The 15635-nt window shown below is 34.3% G+C and overlaps 1 protein-coding gene across 12 annotated transcripts in view; it reads left to right on the top strand.

The window, feature by feature from the left end:
• The window catches only part of arvcfb (ARVCF delta catenin family member b), a 492749-nt gene that overhangs the window by 396954 nt on the left and 80160 nt on the right, over window positions 1–15635 (top strand). For all 12 annotated transcript variants that reach the window (XM_062051626.1, XM_062051621.1, XM_062051625.1 and 9 more), the window contains 2 exons: window positions 7855–7972; window positions 10353–10524. In XM_062051626.1, coding sequence (XP_061907610.1) covers window positions 7855–7972; window positions 10353–10524 — 290 coding nt within the window. The remainder of the gene's footprint in view (window positions 1–7854; window positions 7973–10352; window positions 10525–15635) is intronic.

Below are 15635 nucleotides of genomic sequence, written 5' to 3'. Positions count from 1 at the left end.
GATCTAACATAATAGTGTTAGAGTCCAGTCCATAGTGGATATAGCATAATAGTGAGAGTCCAGTCCATAGTGGATCTAACATAATAGTGAGAGTCCAGTCCATAGTGGATCTAACATAATAGTGTTAGAGTCCAGTCCATAGTGGATATAGCATAATAGTGAGAGTCCAGTCCATAGTGGATCTAACATAATAGTGTTAGAGTCCAGTCCATAGTGGATATAGCATAATAGTGAGAGTCCAGTCCATACTGGATCTAACATAATAGTGAGAGTCCAGTCCATAGTGGATCTAACATAATAGTGTTAGAGTCCAGTCCATAGTGGATATAACATAATAGTGAGAGAGTCCAGTCCATAGTGGATCTAACATAATATTGTGAGAGTCCAGTCCATAGTGGATCTAACATTACAGTGTGAGAGTCCAGTCCATAGTGGATCTAACATAATAGTGTGAGAGTCCAGTCCATAGTGGATCTAACATAGTAGTGAGAGTCCAGTCCATAGTGGATCTAACATAATATTGTGAGAGTCCAGTCCATAGTGGATCTAACACAATATTGTGAAAGTCCAGTCCATAGTGGATCTAACATAATAGTGTAAGAGTTCAGTCCATAGTGGATCTAACATAATAGTGTGAGAGTCCAGTCCATAGTGGATCTAACATAATAGTGGGAGTCCAGTCCATAGTGGATCTTACATAATAGTGGGAGTCCAGTCCATAGTGGATCTAACATAATAGTGTGAGAGTCCAGTCCATAGTGGATCTAACATAATAGTGTGAGTCCAGTCCATAGTGGATCTAACATAATAGTGAGAGTCCAGTCCATAGTGGATCTAACATAATAATGTGAGAGTCCAGTCCATAGTGGATCTAACATAATAGTGTGAGAGTCCAGTCCATAGTGGATCTAACATAATAGTGAGAGTCCAGTCCATAGTGGATGTAACATAATAGTGAGAGTCCAGTCCATAGTGGATCTAACATAATAGTGTGAGAGTCCAGTCCATAGTGGATCTAACATAATAGTGTGAGAGTCCAGTCCAAATTGGATCTAACATAATAGTGTAAGAGTCCAGTCCACAGTGGACTATTGCTGGGTATTGTGGCCAAACAGCTCCATCACATGGACAAAGATAAGACCTTCTGGAGGAAAGTTCCGTGGTTGTTTACCAGGATGAACATGCTCACTTCTAATAACACTGTCAAAGAGGTAATACTTTCATCATTTAGATTATATTTTGAACTCATGCTGAACTACACTACATCATATTGAATCACCGCGCTTTTTATTTTTTAATTTGTATTATTCCAATTGCCTTCCTGAGTCATCTAGCAGCAGTTACCATTAAGGAGTAATGAAATCGTCCACGGGTGGAATATTGCCTTCTAAATACTCTCCAAACTGAAATATCGCACCTTCAAAATTACGCTTAAGTTGCAGAACCCAACCACGAATATTAAAACCCGGCTCGAGATTAGCAGTCGTACCTCGAGGTGGAATTGACGCGGCAATTTACAGTTGGTGTTAATCACAGCAAGTCTGTGACAAACGAGCTTTCTGTTTGCACGGGCGGTTGTAAACACGACTGTGAATATGCTGATCCCAGCCTGGGGCCTGCAAGTTGGTCAAGTAAAGAAGAAGCTTGTATCTTTTCTTTATTGCTTTCCTGCATTAGTTGCCTCATCTTCAGCCTCCAAGATGTTGCAAAGCAGAACACGCTGCAAAAAGTCAGTGTTCAAAAACAAGAAAAAAATATATAAAAATTAGGGGTATTTTATTTGAATAAAGCAAAATTATCTGCCAATAGAAAAAGAACATTTGGCCTGTCAAGACTTTCTAAAACAAGTAAAATTAGCTAACTTCAATGAACCCAATATATATATATATATATATATATATATATATATATATATATATATATATATATATATATATATATATATATATATATATATGTATATATATATATATATATATATATATATATATATATATATATATATATATATATATATATATATATATATATATATATATATATATATATATATATATATATAAATATTAGGGATGTCCGATAATGGCTTTTTGCCGATATCCGATATTCCGATATTGTCCAACTCTTTAATTACCGATACCGATATCAACCGATACCGATATCAACCGATATATGCAGTCGTGGAATTAACACATTATTATGCCTAATTTTGACAACCAGGTATGGTGAAGATAAGGTACTTTTTAAAAAAAATTGTAAAATAAGATAAATAAATTAAAAACATTTTCTTGAATAAAAAAGAAAGTAAAACAATATAAAAACAGTTACATAGAAACTAGTAATGAATGAAAATTAGTCAAATTAACTGTTAAAGGTTAGTACTATTAGTGGAGCAGCAGCACGCACAATCATGTGTGCTTACGGACTGTATCCCTTGCAGACTGTATTGATATATATTGATATATAATGTAGGAAGCAGAATATTAATAACAGAAAGAAACAACCCTTTTGTGTGAATGAGTGTAAATGGGGGAGGGAGGTTTTTTGGGTTGGTGCACTAATTGTAAGTGTATCTTGTGTTTTTTATGTGGATTTAATTAAAAAAAAAACAAAAAAACAACGATACCGATAATAAAAAAAACGATACCGATCATTTCCGATATTACATTTTAACGCATATATCGCCGATATACATCTCTAATATATATATATATATATATATATATATATATATATATATATATATATATATATATATATATATATATATATATATATATATATATATATATATTTGTATATATATATATACATATATATATATTGGGCATATATACAGCCCGGCCCCCGGCCAAATGTATTTTTATTGTAATTTTGAAGAATTTATTTGAATGTGCATGGACTATTTCTGTTCAAAATTGTTTGAAATGTCACACTGCAAAAAGTCAGTGTTCAAAAACAAGAAAAAAAAAAAAAAAAAATTAGGGGTATTTTATTTGAATTAAGCAAAATTATCTGCCAATAGAATAAGAAAATGTGGCTTGTCAAGACTTTCCAAAACAAGCAAAATTAGCTAACCTAAATGAACCCAAAAATAGCTTAAAATAAGTATATTCTCACTAATAACAAGTGCAGTTTTTTTGATAGAAAAAAAAAAGAGACCTTTTTGCTCAATATGTTGAAAAATATTCTTAAATGAAGTAAATGCTAGTGCCATTATCTTGACATAATGATATGCGCTCGGCATTACATTTCTTGAAACCAGCAAACTTAGACTAAAAACTAGTTTATTGTTCTTAATGGAAAGGCAACAAGGCAAGTGCTTGTTACTCTCGGGGTCTCCTAGCCGCTCAGGCAAATCATATTGTCTAAAAATGCATTTTTCCATGGATAACATGACATCATAGCGTCAAGTGCGTGCTCTTTCAGTCAATTAGTGCGCATATATACAGCCCGGCCCCCGGCCAAAAATGTTTTAATTGTAATTTTGAAGAATTCATCTGAATGTGCATGAACTATTTCTGTTCAAAATTGTTAGAAATGTTAAATGTTTAATTATTAACTGTCAGTTTACTGTACTGTGCCAACTGTACTACTATATGAGTACGTATGTTTTATTTGGCTGTCATCTGTTTTCAATATGAGACAAATTTGTGTCAAAATCATGATTTTTTTTTTCATGCTTACTTTAAAAATGTAGTTTTATACGATATTCTAGTTTCAAGCATGTTTTACTCAATATAGGTCATCAAATCTCAGCAACAAGCTGTAATATCTTACTGAGATCATTTAGGACCAAAACACTTAAAACAAGTAAAACACTAACATAAAATCTGCTTAGTGAGAAGAATTATCTTATCAGACAGAAAATAAGCAAATATCACCCTTATTTGAGATATTTCATCTTACTTAGATTTCAGTTTTTGCAGTGTAGTTCATGAAGTAGTCAACTAGTTTGGTCAACTTTACTTAAATGTCCTCCAGATCGATACCTGGTGAAATATCCATGTTATTTCAGTAGGCTGCCTCTCTTTCCTCTTCTCCAACTGACAGTTGCACTGTCCTTAATCCCTCCTGCTAAGACAACTGTTCCCCAAAAGACTCCTGAAAATGAAACAGCTGGCAGTAAAACGCTGCCTGTCTGCTCCCAAACACACACCCGTCAAATAAATCCATAGCGGGTGCTTCTCTGGATCCTTTTACACGGAGACTCCAGACCATTGTCTGACAGCTGAAGACTGAGAGCTTCCCTTCGTAGACAATTAAAGGCCATGGCAAACATGCTTGAACAAAGTAGTAGTGTATATATATATATATTAGGGCTGCAACTAACGATTAATTTGATAATAGATTAATCTGTCGATTATTACTTCGATTAATAATCGGATAAAAGAGACAAACTACATTTCTATCCTTTCCAGTATTTTATTGAAAAAAAACAGCATACTGGCACCATACTTATTTTGATTATTGTTCCTCAGCTGTTTGTAAATGTTGCAGTTTATAAATAAAGGTTTATTTAAAAAAAAAAAAAAAAAAAAAAAAAAAAAAAAAGCCTCTGCGCATGCGCATAGCATAGATCCAACGAATCGATGACTAAATTAATCAGCAACTATTTTTATAATCGATTTTAATCGATTTTAATCGATTTAATCGATTAGTTGTTGCAGCCCTAATATATATATATATATATATATATATATATATATATATATATATATATATATATATATATATATATATATATATATATATATATATATATATATATATATATATATATATATATATATATATATATATTTAGGTCACAAACATTGTTTTCCTTCTTTCGAGGCAGGGGCTCCAAAATATGCAGACTTACATATATATATATGTATTAGGGCTGCAACTAACGATTAATTTGATAATCGATTAATCCGTCGATTATTACTTCGATTAATAATCGGATAAAAGAGACAAACTACATTTCTATCCTTTCCAGTATTTTATTGAAAAAAAACAGCATACTGGCACCATACTTATTTTTGATTATTGTTTCTCTGCTGTTTGTACATGTTGCAGTTTATAAATAAAGGTTTATTTAAAAAAAAAAAAAGCCTCTGCGCATGCGCATAGCATAGATCCAACGAATCGATGACTAAATTAATCAGCAACTATTTTTATAATCAATTTTAATCGATTTAAAAAAAAAAAATTTTTTTTTTTTTTTTTTTTAAATAATTCTTTATTTATAAACTGCAACATTTACAAACAGCTGAGAAACAATAATCAAAATAAGTATGGTGCCAGTATGATGTTTTTTTAAAATAAAATACTGGAAAGGATTGAAATGTAGTTTGTCTCTTTTATCCGATTATTAATAGATTAATCGAAGTAATAATCGACAGATTAATCGATTATGAAATTAATCGTTAGTTGCAGCCCTAATATATATATATATATATATATATATATATATATATATATATATATATATATATATATATATATATATATATATATATATATATATACATAAACTGTTTTTTTATTCATTATTAAAATCAACTCGTCAGCTTTTTGTCATTACATGATGCCTTCATCTCTATTTTTACATTTTGATAGAGGGAGGTATTTTTTATAATTATTTATTTATGTTTTTAAGTTATGTACAATTATATGATACAATCAATTTTGTTGATGCTTTATTGTGTATAGTTAATTCCTATACGACATATTTCTGCTCAAACTCTTAATGGATCTGTCCCGATACAGCATCTACATGTACATGTGATTGTACATAACTTAAAAAACATAAATAAATAATTATAAAAAATACCTCCCTATCTATCAAAATGTAAAAATAGAGATGAAGGCATCATGTAATGACAAAAAGCTGACAAGTTGGTTTTAATAATGAATAAAAAAAACTGTTTATGTATATGTATGTATATATATATATATATATATATATATATATATATATATATATATATATATATATATATATATATGTATATATATGCACGCATATTTTGGAGCCACTGCCTCGAAAGAAAAGAAAATAATGTTTGCCTTGGTGCCCTAAAATATGAGCCCTCCCTTAAGGCAACACCGGTCGGACGGTTTTTCACGGGACACATTTCCGGTGTTGTTGTTGTTTCCGGATGAGGAGATGCTGCTCCGTTATTGATTGAAGTAAAGTCCGAATGTCATTAAAACAGTTAGCGCCATCTTTCGACACTTCTTCCACTCCCGTCCTTGCACGCTACACCGCTACAACAAAGATGACGGGGAGAAGATGCTGTCGAAGGCAGTGTAGGGACTAACAAAGTAACACGTTACTGTAACGCCGTTAGTTTCGGCGGTAACTAGTAGTCTAACGCGTTATTGTTTACTCAGTTACCGTTACTACATGACGCGTTACTGCGTTATTTTACGTTATTTTTTATGTAGTATCGGCTAGAAACTGAAGATCTGAGTGTGTTTTATTGGAGAGTTGCAGTGTCGTCCTTCTGATTCTTCCTGTGTTACAACGAAGACAAGAGAAGAGGCGCTGTGTGTGTGTCTGGGTGTGGATGTGGGGAGGGGAGGGAGGGGGGGGGCGTGTCTGTGTTTACTAACAAGACATCATGGCGGAGCTGAAGCCGAGTTTCTTAACATGGAGATATTCTCACTACTTTTCTTTTGTCGAGCACAAAGAAAATAACATTTTAGTTAAATGTAAGTTGTGTCTTGGATCAAAGATCCTATCTACTGCCTAAAACAGCAATTCAAATCTGCTGAAACAGCTACAAAAGCAACATGCTTCGACGAAGCTAGTAAAGGGAGACACACTTCACCTCCACCTCCAACAGTGGCTGGATTTTAACGGAGGGACTGCTAGCCAGGACAACATTGATAGAGCCATTGCAGCGTATGTGCTAGAAGACATGCAGGCTATTTCTACAATCGAGTCACCCGCTTTCAGGCAGCTAATTAGCATGATACTGGGCGTCAAACGGCAAATGGCACGAAAACATTTTCCAAGTTCCTGGACACAGTGGACAGTGAGCACATAAACATGGAAAGCAAGCTAAAGAAAACACTCCAAACTCTTCCTCTGCTCATTATTCAGCACTGAAGGTACACACTCTGTCAATTCTCTTATATACTCTTTCATTCTAGACTTCTAGAGTGTTTGATTATCTAAATGTATAGACTATAAAGTTCACAAACATAAAGAGGGATCCTAGTGGGCCAGGCCAATATTTCCTTATCTCTAAACTAAAACTGGGGAAATGTGTAGAGTGTATTGGGCTTCAGTAGTGTTGATCTCATGAAGACATGATTTTATTTCACAATTCCTTGAGAGAAAAAAAATGCTTGGTTAGGCTTTGTGTATGTCATGTGTGCCTTGGGTGAAGCCAGGTTTACAGCTATGTTGTTATTATGCTGTTTGTTACTTATGTATGTTATGTTGCAGCTATTCAAAATAGTCTTGTCAATTTGTTCTGGCCCGAAATAAATTGGCCCTTTGAAACATATCTTTGTCTTTGTGTGTTGTATGTAGAGCACATTGCTTAGCAGAGTTGAGTGATGCAAATGCATGTCAAGTTGATCAACACATTGTATTATTCTCCAGTGCAATAACAGTACTGAAATGAAGGCTAAAAGGGCATTAATGGGAGCTTTAAAAAAAAAAGAAGAAAAAAAGAAGTAACTACTACTACTACTGTACTTGAATATCACTCAAATACTCAGTGTGTGTGTGTGTGTGTGTGTGTGTGTGTGTGTGTGTGTGTGTGTGTGTGTGTGTGTGTGTGTGTGTGTGTGTGTGTGTGTGTGTGTGTGTGTGTGTGTGTGTGTGTGTGTGTGTGTGTGTGCTTTCAGAAACGTGAGCTCAGATGGGGCGGAGGCTCGACGCAGACTGAGGGAGTGTGACGGCCTGGTGGACGCACTGCTGCACGCCCTCCAGTCAGCTGTAGGGAAGAAAGATATGGACAATAAGGTTGGACATCACCTGACTGACACTGAAACTAACTGTACATATGTTAAATATATTAAAGTATGTAGCTAAAATGTAGATCTTCACAATATATGCACGTAATTAAAGAAATATGTGGGGTTAGTACACTTTATAAAAAAAATTAATGTTCATAAAAATGTGGGGTTAGTACACTTTATTAAAACAATTAAAAATTAAAAATTAAATTAAAAATAAAACTAAAATGAAAATTAAATTAAATGAAAAATGTAGAAATTGTCAAATATATTAAAGTAACTTGTAGCTAAAATGTAGATCTTCACAATATATTCACGTAATTAAAGAAATATGTGGGGTTCGTATACTTTATTAAAAAACTGTATGTTCATAGAAATGTGGGGTTAGTACACTTTATTTAAAAGAAATTATGTTCATAGAAATTAATTGTAAAGTAACTTGTAACTAAAATGTAGATCTTCACAATATATTCACGTAATTAAAGAAATATGTGGGGTTAGTACACTTTATTTAAACAAAATTATGTTCATAGAAATTAATTGTTGTGCCATCACACCATGAACGTACAAACTGTAAAAAAATGTCAAATATATTAAAGTAACTTGTAACTAAAATGTAGATCTTCGCAATATATTCACGTAATTAAAGAAATATGTGGGGTTAGTACACTTTATTAAAACAATTAAAAATGTAAAATTAAATTAAAAATAAAATTAAAATTAAAAATTAAATTAAATAAAAATTTAAAAATTGTCAAATATATTAAAGTAACTTGTAGCTAAAATGTAGATCTTCACAATATATTCACGTAATTAAACAAATATGTGGGGTTAGTACACTTTATAAAAAACAAAGTATGTTCATAGAAATTAATTGTTGTGCCATCACACCATGAACGTACAAACTGTAAAAAAAATTTAAATATATTAAAGTAACTTGTAACTAAAATGTAGATCTTCACAATATATTCACGTAATTAAAGAAATATGTGGGGTTAGTACACTTTATTAAAAGAAAATTATGTTCATAGAAATTAATTGTTGTGCCATCACACCATGAATGTTTAAACTGTAAAAAAAAGTCAAATATATTAAAGTAACATGTAACTAAAATGTAGATCTTCACAATATATTCACGTAATTAAAGAAATATGTGGGGTTTGTACACTTTATTAAAACAATTTAAAATTTAAAATTAAATTAAAAATAAAATTAAAATTAAAATTAGAAAATTCAATTCAATTTAATTAATTAATTAATTAATTAAAGAAATATGTGTGGTTAGTACACTTTATTAAGAAAATGTATGTTCATAGAAATGTGAGGATAGTACACTTTATTAAAACAAAATTATGTTCATAGAAATTAATTGTTGCGCCATCACACCATGAATGTACAAACTGTAAAAATTTTTTTAAATATATTAAAGTAACTTGTAACTAAAATGTAGATCTTCACAATATATTCACGTAATTAAAGAAATATGTGTGGTTAGTACACTTTATTAAAAAAATGTATGTTCATAGAAATGTGGGGTTAGTACACTTTATTAAAAAAAATGTATGTTCATAGAAATTCATTGTTAAGTAACTTGTAACTAAAATGTAGATCTTCACAATATATTCACAAAATTAATGAAATATGTGGGGTTAGTACACTTTATTTAAAAAAATGTATGTTCATAGAAATTAATTGTTGTGCCATCACACCATGAACGTACAAACTGTAAAAAATGTCAAATATATTAAAGTAACTTGTAACTAAAATGTAGATCTTCGCAATATATTCACGTAATTAAACACATATGTGGGGTTAGTACACTTTATTTAAAAAAACAAAAATTCAAAATAAAATAAAAAATAAAATAAAAAAAATAAAAATTAAATTAAATTCAAAATTAAAAAATTGTCAAATATATTAAAGTAACTTGCAACTAAAATGTAGATCTTCACAATATATTCACGTAATTAAACAAATATGTGTGGTTAGTACACTTTATTAAAAACAATGTATGTTCATAGAAATTAATTGTTGTGCCATCAGCATCAAGGGCTGGAATTGGGGGTTAAATCACCAAAATGATTCCCGGGCGCCGCACCGCTGCTACTCACTGCTCCCCTCACCTCCCAGGGGGTGAACAAGGGGATGAGTCAAATGCAGAGGACAAATTTCACCACACCTAGTGTGTGTGTGACAATCATTGCTACTTTAACTTGAACTATAACAGCGTTGTAGTGACCACACACACACACACACACACACACACACACACACACACACACACACACACACACACACACACACACACACACACACACACACACACACACACACACACACACACTCCACTACACCACACTACACACTAACCGTCTGCTGCCTCCTAGTCTGTGGAGAACTGCGTCTGCATCATGAGGAACCTGTCCTACCACGTCCACAAGGAAGTGCCAGGGGCCGACAGGTTCCAAGACCCGTCGGCGCCACAGGCCCCCGGCTCTGCGGGGCCACAGAGGAAGAAGAAGGACGACGCCGGCTGCTTTGGAGGCAAGAAAGCCAAAGGTGAGCAACACGGAAGATTTAATAATGTGCATCTTTTATGACATCTTTGTTTGGAGAATAACTTATTGTGAGATCAAGCAATGATGATTTTGATGACACATTTATTGTATTCTGTTAAAGGGAACTGCACTTTTCTCCATATATTCACAATCATTACTGTATCTGAGACAAATACACTTATGTTTTTCTTTTTTTATGTATTCTAACTCATAAATAACAATGGACCTATTAATATTTGCTCTATTCCGCCTATAAAGCATCCTAAAAAGCATTTAATGGGCACAATAGATGACTCCAATTTTTCTTCATTGTTAAACAGCCCATAATTGCCGTATATTACAAATTAGAATGCACAAAAATAGTACATGTGTTCTAGTCTCACGTAAGTATTGTGAATGATAGGTTAAAATTCCCAAAAAATAGTGCAGTTCCCCTTTAATTGTTCTACTATTTCTGATTACATATCATTTGTGTGTTTAATGGTATCACAATAATTATGAATTATATGGTTTAAAAAAAAATAAAATCATATTCATATGAATTATAATTTTTTATATACCGTATTTTCCGGACTGTAAGGTGCACTTAAAATATTTTTTTTGAGTAAAACACATTTTCACCTAAAAGTATCATAGTTGTATTTTAATTTAAAAAAAGTAAACTGTTAAATATATATCTTAAACTTAATTAAAAATATGTAGAATTCCCCAGTTCACAAAATTATCGTATTTTCCAGACTACAAAGTACACTTAAAATATTTATTTTTCTCAAAACTCGACGGTGCACCTTTTGACCCTAATGTACGGAATAATTCTGGTTTTGCTTACCGACCTCGAAGACTTTTTTTTTTTTTGGTATATGGTGAAATGATAAGTGTGACCAGTAGATGGCAGTCACACATACGAGATACGTGCAGACTGCACTAGGATGGCAATATGACTCAAGTGAACAACACCAACATTTTATATGTTCCATTGAAAATATTTGTGGTACATGGTGAAATGATAAGTGTGACCAGTAGATGGCAGTCACACATAAGAGATATGTGCAGACTGCACTAGGATGGCAATATGACTCAAGTGAACAACACCAACATGTTATATGTTCCATTGAAAATATAGAACATTACACACGGCGCTCAAAAATCTATCAAAATGTTTTAGTAGGACTTTGGTAAGCTATGAAGCCACACCGCTTGATGGATTGTCGGCGCATTAAACATACGAGTATTATTATGGTGTGCGTGTATAAGGTAAGGTTTTCGCAATATTATGCAAAAGCAACTTTTCTTACCTTCTGGTACCTGCTGATCTGTATTTGGGATCTGCATAAATCCTGAAAAATTGCACGCTACACCACTACAACAAAGATGACGGGGAGAAGACGCTGTCGAAGGTGAGCCACGTAAATAAGACCACAAAACGGCGCATCCGGAAGCGACTGTCAGAAAGCGGCTTGAATATGATGTGTAAAACATCATCTATGCAACATTTTGACCAAAGAACTACCATTATATGTTATGTAGACCACAAGGAAGTCTTTTACATTTAGAAAAAAATAAATAATAATATGACTCATTTAATGCGCCCTATAATCCGGTGCGCTTTGTAAATGAAAAAAGATCAAAAATAGACCAGTCATCGGCAGTGCGCCTTATAATCCGGTGCGTCTTATATATGAAAAAGATCAAAAATAGACCAGTCATCGGCAGTGCGCCTTATAATCCGGTGCGTCTTATATATGAAAAAGATCAAAAATAGACCAGTCATCGGCAGTGCGCCTTATAATCCGGTGCGCCTTATGTATGAAAAAAGATTAAAAAAAATAGACCAGTCGTCGGCAGTGCGCCTTATTATCCGATGTGCTTTATATATGGAAAAAGATCAAAAATAGACCGGTTGTCGACAGTGCGCTTTATAATCCGGTGCGCTTTATATATTAATTTTTTTTGTTTTGAATAGAGCATTCAACGGCAGTGCGCCTTATAAACTGGTGCGCCTTAAAAGATTTAGAAAAATAGACCATTCATCGGCAGTGCGTTTTATAATCCGGTGCGCCTTATATATGAAAAAGATCAAAAATAGACCAGTCGTCGGCAGTGCGCCTTATAATCCGGTGCGCTTTATATATGACAAAGGCTCAAAAATAGACCAGTCGTCAGCAGTGCGCCTTATAATCCGGTGCGCCCTATATATGACAAAGGACCAACATTTTACCAGTCATCAGCAGTGCGTCTTATAAACCGGTGCGCCTTATATATGAAAACAGATCAAAAATAGACCGGTCATCGGCAGTGTGCCTTATAATCCGGTGTGCCTTATATATGAAAAACGATCAAAAATAGACCAGTCGTCAGCAGTGCGCCTTATAAACCGGTGCGCCTTATATATGAAAAAAGATTAAAAAAATAGACCGGTCATCGGCAGTGCGCCTTATAATCCGGTGCGTCTTATATATGACAAAGGATCAAAAATAGACCAGTCGTCAGCAGTGCGCCTTATAAACCGGTGTGCCATATATGTGAAAAAATATTTTAAAAAATAGACCATTCATCGGCAGTGCATTTTATAATCGGGTGCGCCTTATATATGAAAAAAGATCATAAATAGACCAGTCATCGGCAGTGCGCCTTATAAACCGGTGCGCCTTATATATGAAAAAGGATAAAAAATAGACCAGTCGTCGACAGTGCAGTTTATAATCCGGTGCGCTTTATATATGACAAAGGATCAAAAATAGACCAGTCGTCGGCAGTGCGCCTTATAATCCGGTGCGCCATATATATGAAAAAAAGATTTAGAAAAATAGACCAATCGTCGGCAGTGCGTTTTATAATCCGGTGCGCCTTATATATGAAAAAAGATCAAAAATAGACCAGTCATCGGCAGTGTGCCTTATAATCCGGTGTGCCTTATATATGAAAAACTATCAAAAATAGACCATTCGTCGGCAGTGCGCCTTATAAACCGGTGCGCCTTATATATGAAAAAAGATCAAAAATAGACCAGTCATCGGCAGTGCGCCTTATAATCCGGTGCGCCTTATGTATGAAAAAAGATAAAAAAATAGACCAGTCGTCGGCAGTGCGCCTTATTATCCGATGCGCTTTATATATGAAAAAAGATCAAAAATAGACCGGTTGTCGACAGTGCACTTTATAATCCGGTGCGCTTTATATATTAATTTTTTTTGTTTTGAATAGAGTATTCATCGGCAGTGCGCCTTATAAACTGGTGCACCTTAAAAGATTCAGAAAAATAGACCATTCATCGGCAGTGCGTTTTATAATCCGGTGCGCCTTATATATGAAAAAAGATAAAAAATAGACCAGTCGTCGGCAGTGCGCCTTATAATCCGGTGCGCCTTATATATGGCAAAGGCTCAAAAATAGACCAGTCGTCAGCAGTGCGCCTTATAATCCGGTGCGCCCTATATATGAAAAAGGATCAACATTTTACCAGCCGTCAGCAGTGCGTCTTTTAAGCCGGTGCGCCTTATATATGAAAAAAGATAAAAAATAGACCAGTCATCGGCAGTGTGCCTTTTAATCCGGTGTGCCTTATATATGAAAAAGGATCAAAAATAGACCAGTCGTCAGCAGTGCGCCTTATAAACCGGTGCGCCTTATATATGAAAAAAGATCAAAAATAGACCAGTCATCGGCAGTGTGCCTTATAATCCGGTGCGCCTTATATATGAAAAAGGATAAAAAATAGACCAGTCATCGGCAGTGTGCTTTATAATCCGGTGTGCCTTATATATGAAAAAGGATCAAAAATAGACCAGTCGTCAGCAGTGCGCCTTATAAACCGGTGCGCCTTATATATGAAAAAAAGATCAAAAATAGACCAGTCATCGGCAGTGCGCCTTATAATCCGGTGCGCCTTATATATGACAAAGGATCAAAAATAGACCGGTCGTCGGCAGTGCGCCTTATAATCCGGTGCGCCTTATATATGAAAAAATATCAGAATTTGCCCATTCATCGGCAGTGCGCCTTATAATTTGGTGCGCCATATATATATATGAAAAAATATTTTAAAAAATAGACCATTCATCGGCAGTGCGTCTTATAATCCGGTGCGCCTTATATATGAAAAAATATAAAAAATAGCCTAGTCATCGGCAGTGCGCTTTATAGTCCGGTGCGCCTTATATATGAAAAAAGATCATAAATAGACCAGTCATCGGCAGTGCGCCTTATAAACCGGTGCGCCTTATATATGAAAAAGGATAAAAAATAGACCAGTCGTCGACAGTGCAGTTTATAATCCGGTGCGCTTTATATATGACAAAGGATCAAAAATAGACCAGTCGTCGGCAGTGCGCCTTATAATCCGGTGCGCCATATATATGAAAAAAAGATTTAGAAAAATAGACCAATCGTCGGCAGTGCGTTTTATAATCCGGTGCGCCTTATATATGAAAAAAGATCAAAAATAGACCAGTCATCGGCAGTGTGCCTTATAATCCGGTGTGCCTTATATATGAAAAACTATCAAAAATAGACCATTCGTCGGCAGTGCGCCTTATAAACCGGTGCGCCTTATATATGAAAAAAGATCAAAAATAGACCAGTCATCGGCAGTGCGCCTTATAATCCGGTGCGCCTTATGTATGAAAAAAGATAAAAAAATAGACCAGTCGTCGGCGGTGCGCCTTATTATCCGATGCGCTTTATATATGAAAAAAGATCAAAAATAGACCGGTTGTCGACAGTGCGCTTTATAATCCGGTGCGCTTTATATATTAATTTTTTTTGTTTTGAATAGAGTATTCATCGGCAGTGCGCCTTATAAACTGGTGCACCTTAAAAGATTCAGAAAAATAGACCATTCATCGGCAGTGCGTTTTATAATCCGGTGCGCCTTATATATGAAAAAAGATAAAAAATAGACCAGTCGTCAGCAGTGCGCCTTATAATCCGGTGCGCCTTATATATGGCAAAGGCTCAAAAATAGACCAGTCGTCAGCAGTGCGCCTTATAATCCGGTGCGCCCTATATATGAAAAAGGATCAACATTTTACCAGCCGTCAGCAGTGCGTCTTTTAAGCCGGTGCGCCTTATATATGAAAAAAGATAAAAAATAGACCAGTCATCGGCAGTGTG

The sequence above is a fragment of the Entelurus aequoreus genome, linkage group LG06 (genome assembly GCF_033978785.1).
Source record: "Entelurus aequoreus isolate RoL-2023_Sb linkage group LG06, RoL_Eaeq_v1.1, whole genome shotgun sequence".
Classification (NCBI taxonomy): Eukaryota; Metazoa; Chordata; class Actinopteri; order Syngnathiformes; family Syngnathidae; genus Entelurus; species Entelurus aequoreus.
The sequence above is the reverse complement of the archived record's forward strand: the minus strand, read 5'-3'. Positions and strand labels throughout refer to the sequence as shown.